This window comes from Chlorocebus sabaeus, chromosome 25 (genome assembly GCF_047675955.1).
Source record: "Chlorocebus sabaeus isolate Y175 chromosome 25, mChlSab1.0.hap1, whole genome shotgun sequence".
Taxonomy (NCBI): domain Eukaryota; kingdom Metazoa; phylum Chordata; class Mammalia; order Primates; family Cercopithecidae; genus Chlorocebus; species Chlorocebus sabaeus.
Window position 1 is genome coordinate 78,111,980 of NC_132928.1, and position 16,075 is coordinate 78,128,054.

The following is a 16,075-nucleotide window of genomic DNA, read 5'->3' on the forward strand; positions in this document are numbered from 1 at the left end:
ACTCCTTGAGTGGGTAGAGCTGGAGAGGGCATTCTAGTGGCATGAAGCTTGGTTTAGGAAATGAGAAATGAATTTGGGAAGGAAGATAGTAGGGATATAGGAATGTTGAAATGATATTTAAGTTGAAGAGTTGGGATTTGATTCTGCAGACGTGGAGGACCCATGAAAGAAGTCTGTTTTGCTTTTTTCTGCTAGTGGAGCTATGTGATGAATGAGAGGCTTTGAGATTACTGTTACAGTCCAGTAATATATCACAGTTCTGAGGCATGGTTCAGAGACTGGGGGACTGACCAGATACTTTTGTTCGTTTATATGAGGTTTTCTAGAGTGCTTTTAGCATGCTTTGTATTTTGGTGAATGATGAAACTCAGTGAGATAGTTTATCCCCTTGTTGTTGGTGGTCCCTCTTTTATATGGAACAAACTATGTCTGAGGCTGTTAGTAGGATGATGGCTCTCTAGAAAAAAAGTCTTTTTGTGGTTGACCATGATGCCAGGTCTGGAGTCTCTCAGTCACTCCAGCCCCGCTTTTCTCCATCAACTCCCAGGGGAGCTGGTAGGCCAAGCATTTTTCTAAGCATGCTACATATATCATATTTTATGCACGAGGAACCGAAGCTCAGGCTTAGAAGCATGCTGTTGTGGCCAATTTGGTTCTGCTATTCTGGAAAATATTAGGAGGGCAATGGCTGTAAAGATTTAAGATGGGTTATTTTCTGGGGCCGTGTAGAGTAACTGTAGCTAAAGTAGGTATCATTACCACTAACTGGAGGGTGGCGAAGAGTAGAGTGGAGAGGGCATTACATTTCAGAAAATTTTCTTTCTTTTTTTTGTTTTTTGAGACAGGGTCTCACTCTGTTGTCCAGGCTAGAGCACAGAAGCACAGTCATCGCTCACTGCAGCCTCGACCTCCCAGGCTCAAGTGATCCTTTCACTTTAGCCTCCTGAGTAGCTAGGAAGAAAAATGTGTTCACCATCCCTGGCTCTTTTTTATTTTTTTATTTTTTAAATATTCTGTCAAGGTGGGGTCTCACTGTGTTGCCCTGGCTGGTCTTGAGCTCCTGGGCTCAAGCAATTTACCTGACTCAGCCTCCCAAAGTGCTGGTGTTATAGGCGTGAGCCACATGCCTGGCTACAGTTCAGTTGTTTTCTTAAGCCATCACAGTATCCATGTTACCTCTTAAGAACTGACCTGTCAATTTAATCATGACTGCTCTTGAATAACTGAGTCTTAGCTATTCCCAACAGCCTTGCAATTCACTGTTTTTAAAAACATTATTTAAAAAATTTTAACTGTGGCAAAATACACAGGACATTAATTTCCCACCTTAACCATTTTAAGTGTCCAATTCGGTATTGTTAAGTGTATTCACATTGTTGTACAATCAACCTCCAGAAATTTTTCTTCTTGCAAAACTGAAATTCTATACCCATTACTTTGCAACAACTTCCCATCCCCCATCTCCCCAACCCCTGGCAACCACCATTTGAGTTTCTGACAATATGAATTTGACAATACTACGTACCTCATATGGGTTGAATCATAAAGTATTTGTCTGTTTGTATCAGGTTTATTTCATTTAGCCAGATGTCCTCCAGGTTCGTCCATGCGGTAGCATGTATCAGAGTTTCCTTCTATTTAAAGGCTAAATAATTTCTCAGTTTATATATATATATCTATCACATTTTGTTTATCTGTTCATTCATGGATGGACACTTGGGTTGCTTTTCCCTTTTGGCTGTTGTGAACAATGCTGTTATGAACATAGGTGTACAGATATTTGATTCCTATTTTTTTTTTTTTTTTGAGATGGAGTCTCGCTCTGTCGCCCAGGCTGGAGTGCAGTGGCGCGATCTGGGCTCACTGCAAGGTCCGCCTCCCGGGTTCCTGCCATTCTCCTGCCTCAGCCTCCCGAGTAGTTGGGACTACAGGCGCCGCCACCACGCCCAGCTAATTTTTTGTATTTTTAGTAGAGACAGGGTTTCACTGTGTTAGCCAGGATGGTCTCGATCTCCTGACCTTGTGATCCACCCACCTCGGCCTCCCAAAGTGCTGGGATTACAGGCGTGAGCCACCGCGCCCGGCCTTGAGATCCTATTTTTAATTCTGTTGCGTACATATCCAGAAGTGTAATTGCTGGATCATATGGTAATTCTATTTTTAATTTTTTGAGGAACTGCCATATGTTTTCCATAGCAACAGTATCATTTTATCGTATCACTAATAGTACACAATGCTTTCAGTTTCTCCACATCCTCGCCAGCACTTATGTTCTATCTTGTTGTTGTTGTTGTTTTGGATAGGGCCTTGCTCTTTTGCTGGGCTGGAGTGTAGTGGCGCGATCATGGCTCACTGTAGCCTTGACTTCTGGGTCTCAAGTGATCCTTCCATGTTAGCCTTCCAGTAGCTAGGACTACAGGTGTGTGCCACTATACCTGGCTAATTTTTAATTTTTGTAGAGATGAGGTTTTGCCATGTTGCCCAGGCTGGTGCTTTATTTTATTTTTGTTGTTGTTGTTGTTGTTTATTTGTTTTTTAAATAATAGCCATCCTGGTGGGTGTGAGGTGATCTCATTGTAGTTTTGATTTGCATTTCCATAATGATTAGTGATATTGAGCATCTTTTCATATGCTTGTTGACTAGTTTGTGTATCTCCTTTGAAGCAATGTCTATTCAAGCCCTTTGCCCATTTTAAAATCAGGTTATTTGTTTTTTGGTGTTGACTTGTGGGAGTTCTTTCTATATTCAGGATATTAAATCCTTATCAGAGTTGATTTGCAAATACTTCCTCCCATTCTGTAGGTTGCCTTTTCACTCTGATTGTGTCCTTTGATGCACAGGAGTTTTAAATTATGATATAGTTCAGTTCATTGATTTTTAAAAAAAAATTTTGTTGCTTGTGCTTTTGTTGTCATATTCAAGAACTCATTGCCAAAAACAATGTTATGAAGTTTTTCCTGTATGTTTTTGTCTAAGAGTTTTGTAGTTTTAGGTCTTATGTTTTGGTCTTTGTTCCATTTTGAATTTTTGTATATGGGGCAAGGATTTACTGGGTTTTAATGAAAGGAAATCTCAAATGAAGTTTTGCCCAACATATAAACATTTATTAAACATACAACATTAGTTTGCACAAGAGCCTATACAAGCTGACTTGAGAGTCAGAGCATGGCCAGCTTGCCACGCTGGTAGGTGCTTGACCTCACCTTGTGTGAAAGGTCCATGTGATACAAACACCAAGGAATAGGATCCTGTGCCCGACTATTCGCAACAGGCAAAGAGACATCCTCCTAAACTAGAGGTGGGAGGCAGCACTCTCAGGCTGTCACACCTTGACATCACCCCTTGCCTGAGTTTTATCCTTTTTAAGTGTGGGCATGTTCTCTGATGTCGTACTCAATCTACTTACATTGAATTCCTTCAGGTTCTCCAATGACAGCTCATACCTAATATTTATTATGTTAATTAAAGCCACTAATTTCAGCAATAAAAAAACTGTTTCTGATATTCAGTATGCTAAATAGCGCAGTTTCTGGTGTTGGTCAAGATGGGATAACTGGAAGATATATGAGTAGCTCAAATGCTTAGCCAGGTCTGAAATGTGGTCCTTTCTGATCCAGTGCTGGCTGACCCCAGGAATCTGAATTCCCAGTTAGGGCTAATGACTGTCCCTAAATGTAAAGCTTAAACTAACTGGTCTCTACATTGTATCTCCAGCATGCTGGAGATTATTTTATGAATTTCTTAATTTGTTAGATACAGAAATAGCAACATCCATCAGATTACTCATTTACTTTGTAGTCTCGACCCAGGGATTACAGTGGTTTTTGGTTTTTCACTTCTACCATCCTGTTCTTCTCTTTGCTTTACTTGACGTGGATCAAAGGTATTAGGGAAATACACTCAGAAAAATGTCACAAATATAGGGCATGCATATATTAAGCATATGCATCCTAAAATGGCTGGACACATTGTTATTCTGAAATCCTAATGAGCAGTTTTCCAAGGTGTTTATAGGCCGTGGAGCAGGCTTCCTTGTGAGATTTGTAGTTTGTCTCCTAGCCCTAGGTATAGTACTAGCTGCTTTCTCATTCTGTCCAGATTCTGTGGGTCTGTAGCTGGCGAGGTCTTTCTTGGCCAGAAGATCCCTGTTCAATTCTTTTTTTTTTTTTTTTTTTCTTGGCAGGTTCATTCACTTTTTCATGGTTTCTCTCCCAAACAGTTTCCAACCTGGACCCCAGATAAGTCGGTTTCCTGGGCCTTTTGTGGTTGAAGGCACGGGAGCTATTATTGTCCTGTGGTGCCCAAGTACAGCCTGTCCTTTAACATTCCCCCAAGTATATAAACAATTTTAAAAGGGATATCATATTCAGATGAATTAAAGATGCTAGTTCAGGGAGTTCTCTGATTGAGTGTCTGAACTGTCTGATTTTATAATTCCCTGCGGGGCTATATAGCATCTCTCCCTCCAAAGAAAGAGGCGAAGGTTTTACTATAGAAATGAAGTTGAGGCAAATGTGGTTATAAAAGATAAAATGACTGCATGAAAAAAAATGTGTATCTTAGGAATCTACACTGAATAGTATAAAATGCTATTTTAATGTTTCATATATATATATATGCATATATAAGTAATTTACAGAGAAATGATTTTGCAATATATTAGTCATGGCTTATTTTTTGTAACCGAATTAATAGCATTTCAACATTTTTTATTTTTAAATATAGCAAGATCAACTTTATACCTGGGCTGCAGTTAGTCAACCCACACACTCGTTGGACTATTCAGAAGGGCAGTTTCCTAGGCGAGTCCCATCCATGGGGCCACCATCCAAACCTCCTGATGAAGAACACAGGTTCGAGGATGCTGAAACAGGTAAGTGTTTCCTTTGTCTTCAGAGATAACTGGAAGAGGCAAGATAGAGAGATATACGTTTTATTAAATCTTAATTTTAAGTAATCTTTAATTTTTAATTGTATGGCATTCAGATATAATCTTTAAGAAATTTTTATTTTGGGGTCCTTTCTCTCTTTGTTCCTTTTGTTGTCTTATTTTGTGTTATTGGCTGGGAAGATAGCGTGAGATTAGCTTCAGGTTTATTTGGAGGAGTTCAGCAGGATGATGACCCCCTAGGCTGATTTTAAGAAAACACTTTATATTTGTCATACAGAATTGAGAACCATAATTGTGGAACAATGCTTTATGGAATATGGTTGTTTTCTCCCTTTTCTTCTTCTTCTTTTTTTTTTTTTTTTTTGACAAGGTCTTGCTCTGTCACCCAGGCTAGAGTGCAGTGGAGCAATGGGTTACCGCGGTCTCAATTTCCCTGGCTCAAGCAATTCTCCCAACTCAGCCTCCCAAGTAGCTGGGACCACAGCCGTGTGCTACCATGTCCGGCTAAATTTTGTGTAGAGCCCAAGTCTCACTCTGTTGCCTAAGCTGATCCAGACTCCTGGGCTAAAGCGATTCTCCATTCTCCTAAAGTACTGGAATTACGGGCATGAGCCACTGCACCTGGACTTTTCTTCATTTTGTTGTAATAAATTCCCAACTTCCTCCTGGTGAACTGACCAGGCATAAATATTGATTTCTGAAGCATGAGTGAGGAGTAAATAGAAGAGCATCATTGCTATTCATAGATTTCTCCACTAGATTTTCCTAAATGGTAACATAGATATTAGAGTTAAGAATTTTGATTTTTTTTTTTCTGATTGACTCATAGAGAGGAAGATAGTCACTAGAAACTTATTTTGGATGCATAGTAGAAAAGCATAACTTAAAAGCATGAAGCTTGGGCTCTGCCAACTTATTAGCTTTGTGATCTCAGGCAAATTTTCTAACAACTGTATTCAGTTTTCTCATCTGTAAAATGGTGATGAGCATAGCATGTACTGTGTAGGGCTGTTTTGAGAATTACAGGCATTTGTATGAAGCATTAGAATGCAGAATGCAGTGCCTGGATAAGTGTATTTAATATTATTTATTATAATTATCATTGTTTCATGTCATTGCCTTATTCATGAGGTCCCTTTCAACCAACAATGACCAACAATGTAAAAGGTTTTATTCCAGTCCCCCACCCAAAGTTCTGCAAAGGGAACCTTTCCTCCCATTTTTATCCCCGTCTCTGGAGGGATGTATTTGCGCCTTTTTTTTTTTCCACCAATGCACTGAAATGGGGGCCCACACTTGACTTTGAATCTCCCTTTTTAAATGTCCAGTGCTTTTGAAACACTGTGTGGTATTCACTAGGTGGGCTGTACTCCCTGAAACAAACAAGTGAGAGATAAGGTGTAGGAAGTGCTGTTCCAGGAAGGACGCTGAGTTTGTCATAACACTTACAGACAGCAGTTTCTCAAAGGCCAAGGCAGACTTCCTTTAAGCAAAGATCTTCAGAGATGAGAGACCTCTACCACGATAGCACCTGAAAATCAAGGAAGTAAAGAGACTTTTAGTTTTAAAGGAAAACACATAATTAAAATTATTGATCCCATTTTTTACACTACTCTATGATCACATTTAGTGATACAAAATACTTAGGGGTAGATATAGTTGAATTAATCAATTGCGTGGAGAGTCCTGTTAACAGTTGTTTATATCCCATGTTTTGCATCATTGATTGGGTGATATTTTCCTGTTTTCTGTTCCCTGCTGTATCATTCTCAACTTGTTTAACTGAAACATTTATATGATGTTCTTCAATTTTAGGGCACTTTATAAAACATTACAAAACATTTTATGTTGCTGCCATATATACTGGTGGAACACTTGACTCAAAGTTAATTGAGTGGATAATCTGAATTTTACTTTGGTTAAAGATGAAGTTGGAATTGATACCAGGAAGTCTGTCACCTGGTTTGTGACATGATTTATTGTAGCGTGCAAAATGCCAGAGCAAGTGATTTGTAATGAAATAACTTGTCTCCTTTTTAAAAATGCATTCTTGAAGAGGATGATGGAGGTAAGAAGTAATTTAACTTAGTGACTTATTTTTCTCTAGTGGATCTATTGTAGCATTTTTTCATCAGAGTGATCTAATGGGTCTTTCTAAACGTTTTCTGTTGTGACTCCCTGACGTTCATTTGGAAAGACACTTCCATGAGACACCCTCATTCCCAGAACCACACCACACTCTCTTCTAATCAGTCAGTTGTAAGAGTAGGAATGTCAATATCATAGGTCAACTTTGCCTACGGTCTCATGTATTACATCAATCACAAAGTTTGATAATAGAATTATTAATAGTAATGATCTATTTGTAGTTAACTGATAGGTGCATATTCTTATGTGGTGACATCATGGTTAAATTTACTGTATATAACACATGACCTCCCATTTTTTAAAAAATTAATTTGTGGGTTCTTACTCTGTCACCCAGGCTGGAGTGCAATGGCACAATCTCAGCCCACTGCAACCACCACCTCCTGAGTTCAAGCGATTCTCTTGCCTTGGCCTCCCGAGTAGCTGGGATTACATACGCCTACCACCAGGCCAGGCTGATTTTTGTATTTTTAGTAGAGACGGGGTTTCACCATGTTAGCTAAGCTGGTCTCGAATTCCTGACCTCAAGTGATCCACCCGCCTCTGCCTCCCGAAGTGCTGGGATTACAGGCATGAGCCACCGCGCCTGGCCGACCCCTTTCTATTGTAATTCAAAGTAAAAGAGTTCAATGACATTTTTTGAAGAAGAAGAAGAAAGACCTGCAGGTCTAGCTTAGAAAATTGAGGACTTTTTTTTTTTTTTTTTTTTGCTTGCTTCGTTTGTTGTTTTTTGCAGCTCATTTTGTTGTTGTTGTTGTTTGTTTTTGGAGTGTCACTCTGTCGTCCAGGCTGGAATGCAGTGGCATGATCTCAGCTCACTGCTACCACCATCTCCCGAGTTCAAGACATTCTCCCACGTCAGCCTCCCGGGTGGCTGGGATTACAGGCGCCCACCATCATACCCGGCTAATTTTTGTATTTTTCTGGAGACGGGGTTTCACCATGTTGGCCCAGCTGGTCACTCCTGACCTCAGGCGATCCACCCCCCATCGGCCTCCCAAAGTGCTGGGATTATAGGCATGAACCACTGCACTCGGCCTTTTTTCCAGCTCTTAAAATTGGTTACCTAATTCACATGTCCAGCTAATTCAGATTTGTGGTACTCTCTCTTCTGCCTTTTTCGTGTATCTCACTTTAACTGCATAGGGAGCATCTCACTTTAACGTTTTCATGATCTCTTCTGTGAAAGATGGTTTTTTTCTTCCTTTATGGATTGGTGAAGGAACTGCCCCTTCTTTGTATGAACTGGAAGGGCTGAGGCTATGGTGAGGTCTTGGTGCCTCTTCTCACCAGTGAGTTGCAGATTCCTGGCAGTCCTTTGCTCTCATCCTGGCTCCCTCTGCAGTTGGCATTGCCTCCACAGATGGGCCTAAGGTGTTAGCATTGACCTTTCGAAGTCTGCAGAACGCCCCTGAAGGGTAAGACTGGCTGGGAAAAAAGGAAGTCATATGCTTCCCATGTTGGTGGTGTTAAACAAATAAAAAACCAAAGCCAGTTGGTGGCAAAAACATTGATACAAAGAAACCCTTTCTATTTATTATTTTCACTTTATCTTCTCCCTCAGTTTCCCTTGCCTTTACACAGCACGCACCCACCCATCCATGGCTGTTTTCCACTCGTGGGCTCTTTTCTGGAGTCCCATGACATCCTATTCCTGTCTCTGTCATCTGAATGCTTTACGTATTGAATTTTTCTGTTTATATATATATACATGTCTTCCCCATCAGCTTTCAGAATTTCAAGACTTTCCGGTACATAGTATATACTTAAATATTTGAGTGAATGATGAAAATCTTTTGCAGGAAAAGATCTAAATAAACATCTGCTTAGCACATTAATGCAAGATTTGAGGGAGAGTTTTGTATGGGCTAAAACAGTTCATGGACCAATTTCGGGGTTCCATACCAAGTTTCAAAGGTCATTCAATAGATTTGAACAACATTAAATAATGAACTTGAGTTCTCAAATTCATGGAGAACCCGGAGCAGGAGCAGATGTGTAGATGTGTATAGGGGCTTTTGATCATTCTCATTTCGTCTATGGAAAATCAAATCCCTCACCTTTCTTTGAAAATGTGAATGGCTGAGAGGAGACAGAGAACTGACTTTTTAGAACGAGAATCAAGGCACAGAAAATCCTAGAAGAAAATATATGGAGGAGGATCTGGTAGAAACATGGTAGATGACTTCCTGCTGCAAGGAATAAAAGAAAAGAAAGAAACAAAGAACCATGGCAGGATATTTTCAGGTGAAAATCCTTTAAAATGCAGTTATGCACTGGCTGAGTACATTGTAATTCACCTTTGTTCCAAAAAAAGATTTGAGCAGCTTATAAATATGTAAAATGTACAAAAGGATCATAAAGGAATATAGATCAAACTAAAAGGAATTTAGGATGGAACGATAAAATGAAGCTGAGCTAAGACAGCCCAGTGAAATGTATCTCCTAAGGATCTGCCATTTTTAAAGGTAATTGTAAATTTAGCCGTCAGCTGCAAAGCAGAAAGGGGAATGTGAATGTCTTCCTCAGTGTCCATGAGATTGAAAACACAGTCACTCAGAGAAGCAGAATTCATATCCCAAAGAAGTGTCTCTAATGGTTCTTAACAGAAGAGATTCTGTGCCGTGCAAGGTCAATACAGTATCAACTCATTTCTTTTCTTTTTGAGACAGGGTTTAAGTCTGTTGCCCAGACTGGTGTGTAGTGGTATGATCTTGGCTTGCTGTAGCCTTCACCACCGGAGCTCAAGTGATCCTTCCACCTTAGCCTCCCGAAGTGCTGGGATTAAAGGTGTGAGCCACTATGCCCAGCTAATTTTAAAAAATTTTTTGTAGATATGAGGTTTTGTCACGTGGCTCAGGCTGGTGTTGAACTCCTGGGCTTAAGTGATCCTCCCACCTTGGCCTCCCAAAGTGCTGTGATTACAGGCATGAGCCATCATGCCCGGTCCATTTCTGTGTTTTGTTCAAATGTTTTCACATAAGTTCGGTTGAGATAATGCAGAAATTCTATAAGGGACCAGGGGAGACTTGGTAGTATTCTATCTTTCTGAGCCTCTCACTTAATCAAGGAATAAAATGTACTGGAATAGATTGACTGTATCTCCCAAAGATAATTCTCCATTTTCAACATGTAACTACATTATATATATATAAAATATATTATATTAGATAATATATATTATATGATTGGCTTCTGATTATATATTATATATTAATTATATAATATGTTGAATTGAATATATATTATATAGTATATGTATGCCTGTATATATACATATATGTATATATACGTGTGTGTATATATATACACGCATACATATAGTTTCTATAAAATTGGCCTTCCTTTTCTCCTGAGCTAACTATAGCCTAGGTGTGGCTATATTTTGTTGACAATGAGAGGCAGATCCTCAATACTATTAAATAATCAAATAAGCAGATCATGGAATTGGCCTTATTTAGGAAAATTCAAGTATTTAACCTCATCTTCATTTTTGGAAAGACACGGTGTATCAGAGTTAAAAACATCTTGCATTTATTAGGCAGCTAATCATAAGTCATGCTATTTAAATGAAATTTAATGAATTACGTTTCAGTTAAATTGACTGGATTTGAATCAAATGGTATATACCATTAAAGAAGCTATCATATAATAATTTTATGTAGCTGCATTTTAACTTAAAATGCCAAACTATTTAGAGACTACTTCATTCATTTTTAGAAGGCATATTTTGTATATATATTTTAAAAGGCTGGTTTATTTTCCATTTTTAGCAGAGACGCATATCCCGCTCATTGTCTTGTCTTCTCTCTATAAATACACAGCTCATCCAAGTATGTTTTGTTTCATGAGTGAACGGCTTATTTTGTGATGAAAAAGAAGTCACTCCTGAAACATATTTGGTACCATTGGAAGTCCAGAATTTTAGATTACGCTCAGAATTTTATGAGGTAACTTTTTAAAATGGAATATTTAACTTTTTTTTTTTTTAAGGAATGTTCTTTCTCCCTCTCTGTTTCTGCTTCATAATGATTTTTTTTTTTTGAAACTGAGTCTCACTCTATCACCAGGCTGGAGTGCAGTGTCACAATCTCGGCTCACTGCAACCTCTGCCTCCTGGGTTCAAGTGATCCTCCTGCGTCAGCCTCCTGAGTAGCTGGGACTACAGGTGCCCACCACCAGGCCCGGCTAATTTTTGTATTTTTAGTAGAGACGGGATTTCACCATATTGGCCTGACCTTGTGATCCACCCGCCAAGGCCTCCCAAAGTGCTGGGATTACAGACATGAGCCACTGTGTCCGGCCGGTTTTTTTTTTTTTTTTTTTTAAAGTACATTCTGTTGTCTTAATTTTAAGGATAGGTGAAGGAGGTGGCAGTTTTAAATGTACCCTTGAGAGCTCTCTTACTGGGTTACTCTTTGAAGATAATAACCATTCTAGTGATGAATATTTGATGGAGATGGTCAGTCTGTCCTAGAGCTGGGTTTAAGGCAATTCCTGAAAGTGCCCTGGATCCTGAGAGGAGGAGAGTGTTGGGAACGAGGGCACCGGGAGTTCTGGGAGTGATCATTTTCATTTAGGGAGCGCTATGAAAGTTGGAACTAAGCTGACATCTCAGATACACCTATCTAGTGACTCCTCTCTTCAGCCATTACTGGTACATCAATTTCTCTTTGCTCCCTAAAGGACACTTTCGCCATTTTTCATGCTTCCCTTTACTTTCTCCCTCCTATACCTTTTTCCTTCTATTTCTCTTTCTTTTATTCTGTATCATTTTCTTTTTCCTTATCGTGTATTTTGCTCTCCTCTCTCAGTGGTTCTCATTGATTTTCCCTTTATTTTTCAGTAGAGTTACTCTGTACGTCTCATTCCTCTTAAAATCTTGACCCTCTAGAACTCTTATTTTCCATCTTATGATTTTGAAGACAGCATTTCAACCTACAAATTTCTCTTTGATGTTTTAACACACAGATTCACACAAATAAAAACTATAGTGAAAGGGTTAGCGATGGGAGAATGAATTCAGTTCGGTAGCTATTGAATTAGACAGAAGCTGAAAGTTTGGGTGTAGGTGTGCAGAATATTTTGCTGATGCATCTTTCTAATAAACGTGGTTTTCTAAGTATGTTTTTCTGATAAACTGCACTTGTTCTTTACCATTAGAGCCCAGAAGTTTACTTTCTGGGTCTGGGTACTGGGTCAAGGACTATAGAAAAAAGCTAGAAAGCATTTAACTCTTCGTGTACCACCAGGAGAGCCTTTAGGCTCTTATTGCATGATCTAAATAGAAGAGGAAGAGAGACTTTTCCCCACTGGTACAAAGCCAAGACTTGTCTTGAGTCTATTGTGTTTGGGAGGGTTTGGAAGTGATGAAAAACAATAGAAAATGAGAGCATTCTGGAGTTTGGATTTGCTTTAATATTAACTGTTAACTAGCTTTGCTGTTAAATATCTTTATTAAAATTTGGCTAACTCCGGTGTTAAGTTCGGAGTAGAGATTTGTCAATATGAGAGAGAAGAATCTCTTTTTGATTAGCTCAATGATATGCTGTATTTATCTGGGGAAATGGTTGTATTTTAAGGCCAATTGTTTATTGCCACTATGACACTTACTGGTAAGTGACTGCATCATGCTATCCTCAATGATTTTTGTTTTAAAATATATGCTCTTAGCTGAGATTCAGAAAATAGCGAAAGGCAAGGCAATATCTATATTGTCTCATGTAAAATCCTTACTGTCTCTTTCTCTGCCCAGGATACCCTACTTTTCATGGTGGAACCCACTTTCATGGTCTCATCATTGTTTTGATCTTTCGTGTTTCTTTCATTCACTCCTACAATTACTCAACAAATATTTTAAGCACCTACTAAGTGCCAGGCACTATTTGGATGTGGGGGACACGACAAGGGGAAAAACGGACAACAATTCTTGCTTTCACAGAGTTTATGTTCTAGTGGAATAACAGGTATAAATAAGTAGGCAACGAAATGCATTATGGAGTATATATGGTGTGATGATCCAGGTTACGAAGAAAGTAAGGGTGAGTGTGTGGTGGGTGCTCAGGAGTGGGTGGGGTTGCTGCTTTAGCAAAGCCCCGAAGGAAGCAGCCACAGAGTGGGGCTTGCAGATATTGGGAAGAAGAGTGAGTGCAGTGCTCTGGGCAGAGACAGTAGCCACCGTGGCTTTGGCAGCCCTATGGAAGAAGCATGACTGGTGTGTTACAAGACAAGCAAGCTGGCCTGGGTGGCTGGCCTGGTGAGCAAGTTGGTACAGATGTAGGTGGGTAGAGAGGCTAGTGAGTAACACTAGTTGAAACCAGGCCTTGTGGGCCCCTGTGGAGACAGATTCTCATCTGAGTGAAATGAAAACTTTCAATGTAGCTTTCGATGTAACTTTCGATGTAGCTTAACAGTATGTTATGCTGTTTAAATACTAAATGCCTTTTATTTTTCTGTAGCATTGTTATTTACATCAGCTACCATGCTGCTAAATTGGAAATGTCAAAATGACTGTAAAGAGTGACTACTGGCTGGGTGGGGTGGTTCATGCCTGTAATCTCAGCACTTTGGGAGGCCAAAGTGGACGGATCACGAGGTCAGGAGTTCGAGACCAGCCTGGCCAACATGGTGAAACCCCATCTCTACTAAAAAAATACAAAAATTAGCTGGGCGTGGTGGTGGGTGCTTGTAATCCCAGCTATTCTGGAGGCTGAGACAGGAGAATCCCTAGAACCCAGGAGGCAGAGGTTGCAGTGAGCCAAGATTGCGCCACTGCACTCCAGCCTGGGCAAGAGAGTGAAACTCCATCTCGGAAAAAAAAAAAAAAAAAAAGAAAGAAAAAAACCAGTGACTGCTGTGCCTTGTGTCCAGGGTCTGGTCTGCATGCCAGTCAGGGGAGCAACGTGACAGTCAGGAGATATAAACTCTCGTCTTCACCGTGCCAACAACCGCTTGCGTTATAGGCGTTGAATTTCTCCTCTGAAAGGTGCGGAGGATGGATGAGATTAGTGGTTTTTCAGACTCTGATTCATGGAGCGTGAGGGATCCCTTGAAGGCCCTTTCATTTTTATTTTTATCGTAAAGGCCCTTTTACTTTTAAATTTGCATGCAAGCTTCACTTAGAAGAAAGTGCCCTCTAGCTTAAGAAAAAAAAAATCCATGACTTGGTTATGCCTTAGGTTTTTTTAGCATGATGAATTTGCAGTCTCGTAGAATCTCAGATGACATGAGGACTAAAAGAGAAAAACCGCTTCAGAAACCCTCCTTACTCAGTGTCTCTTGGTAACAGTGTTCATTACCTCTCATTGAAATCAAGGGACAATTTGACAACAGTTAGACAAGGCTTTTGAGATCCCATCCTTCAACCTTGGTGCGGTAGCTTCTACCGTGATACAGACTTCAGCTAAGTGAATAAGATACTCTGTGAAAGTCTTAGAAGGACTTTCTGGCACAATTTAGAAACTAGCAGTTGAGACAAATAAGGATAGTTGATGTATAGAGAAGGACTTAGGAATATCCCAATTTTAAAAAAATGACATGGGCACTCTCATTATATGTATTACATATACTGAGAAGTAGTCATATCCTAATAACCCAGTCATATAATTGGGAGAGAGACCGGATAGTTTTGGTACTTATGGTTAATGATATATTTTACTGAAAGTTTTATTTTCTGATTGAAGAAATAGGAAAATTATCCTTTAAGATACTGACTCTCTGCTTCCTTTCCAAACTAGAATCTCAATCTGCTGTTTCGGAAACTCCCAAAAAACGCTCGGATGCTGTCCAGAAGGTAAGACAATCTTATTAGGATGTCAGATTCCCATCTGTCTTATTTGTCTTAAGATTGTGACAGACTCTGCGATTCATCTTTCCATCTGCCCGGCTGGCTCAGATGCCCTTGTTTTCCCTAAGCCTGCAGCGGAATCCAATCAGGCAGAAGGGGATGTTTTCTTCCATTTATTTTTTTCCGTAGAAAATCAGCCTTGAAGTGGAACTGAGTAGAAGCTTTTCAGAAGCTGTTTTATTCTATATCCAGCCAAAGAGTTGGGCCCAATGACAGCTGGCTCCAGTAGGAAACGGTGGCCACTCCAGGGAGAAGTCTGCCGAGATGCGCCTGCTCAAATAGTCCCATGGCTATGATCTTTAAAAAAAAAAAAAAAAAAAAAATCTTGTCAGAGCTTTGCTAAAGTCAAATAAGATTCTTATTACTTTGGTGGATGAAACATTAATTAGTATCTGTTTAATTTCCACAGAAACTTTTTTTTCCTGTTACTGTATTAGTCCGTTTTCACGGACATGCTGATAAAGGCATACCCAAGACTGGGCAATTTGCAAAAGAAAGAGGCTTGTTGGACTTACAGTTCCACATGGCTGGGGAGGCCTCACAAGTTCGTGGCGGAAGGCAAGGAGAAGCAAATCACATCTTACATGGATGGCAGCAGGCAAAAAAGAGCTTGTGCAGAGAAAGTCCCATTTTTAAAACCATTAGATCTCGTGAGACCTGTTCACTATCATGAGAAGAGCATGGGAAAGACCAGCCCCCATAATTCAGTCATCTCCCACCAGGACCCTCCCCAACATGTAGGAATTATGGGAGCTACAAGATGAGATTTGGGTGGGACACAGAACCAAACCATATCAGTTACCAAAAAAGCCAAATTTTGTAATTTTTTTTTCTTATGGTAAAATGGATTTCTTATTAAAAAAAAAAAAAAAAAAAAAAAAAAAAAAAAAAAAAAGGCTGCCAGAAAGGAAACATTTGTATGGAATAGTAATTGTGAATAGCAATTGCTTTTTTGGATGTAAAGCCATTTGCTTAATTTATATTTTCACCCAGCTATGCTATTGACAGTAACTTAGTTTTAGAAGTGAATAGTAAAAAGATCTGTTCTGTTGGTGGTCTAGGAGAAAATAAGGAGACACATACCTGGGTTTTACACCCGGATATATTTCTGATTAGTGTGATGACAACATGCTTAGATTACCTGGGACATAGGGTTCTTCTCTGTAAAATTAAATTATTGCTGATCTCT

General features: G+C 39.5%; 1 protein-coding gene across 2 annotated transcripts in view; it reads left to right on the top strand.

The window, feature by feature from the left end:
• Positions 1-16,075, top strand: part of FMN2 (formin 2) — a 399,785-nt gene that overhangs the window by 83,810 nt on the left and 299,900 nt on the right. For both annotated transcript variants that reach the window (XM_037986069.2, XM_073011866.1), the window contains exons 3-4: positions 4,727-4,874; positions 14,777-14,832. In XM_037986069.2, the coding sequence (XP_037841997.2) occupies positions 4,727-4,874; positions 14,777-14,832 (204 nt within the window). The remainder of the gene's footprint in view (positions 1-4,726; positions 4,875-14,776; positions 14,833-16,075) is intronic.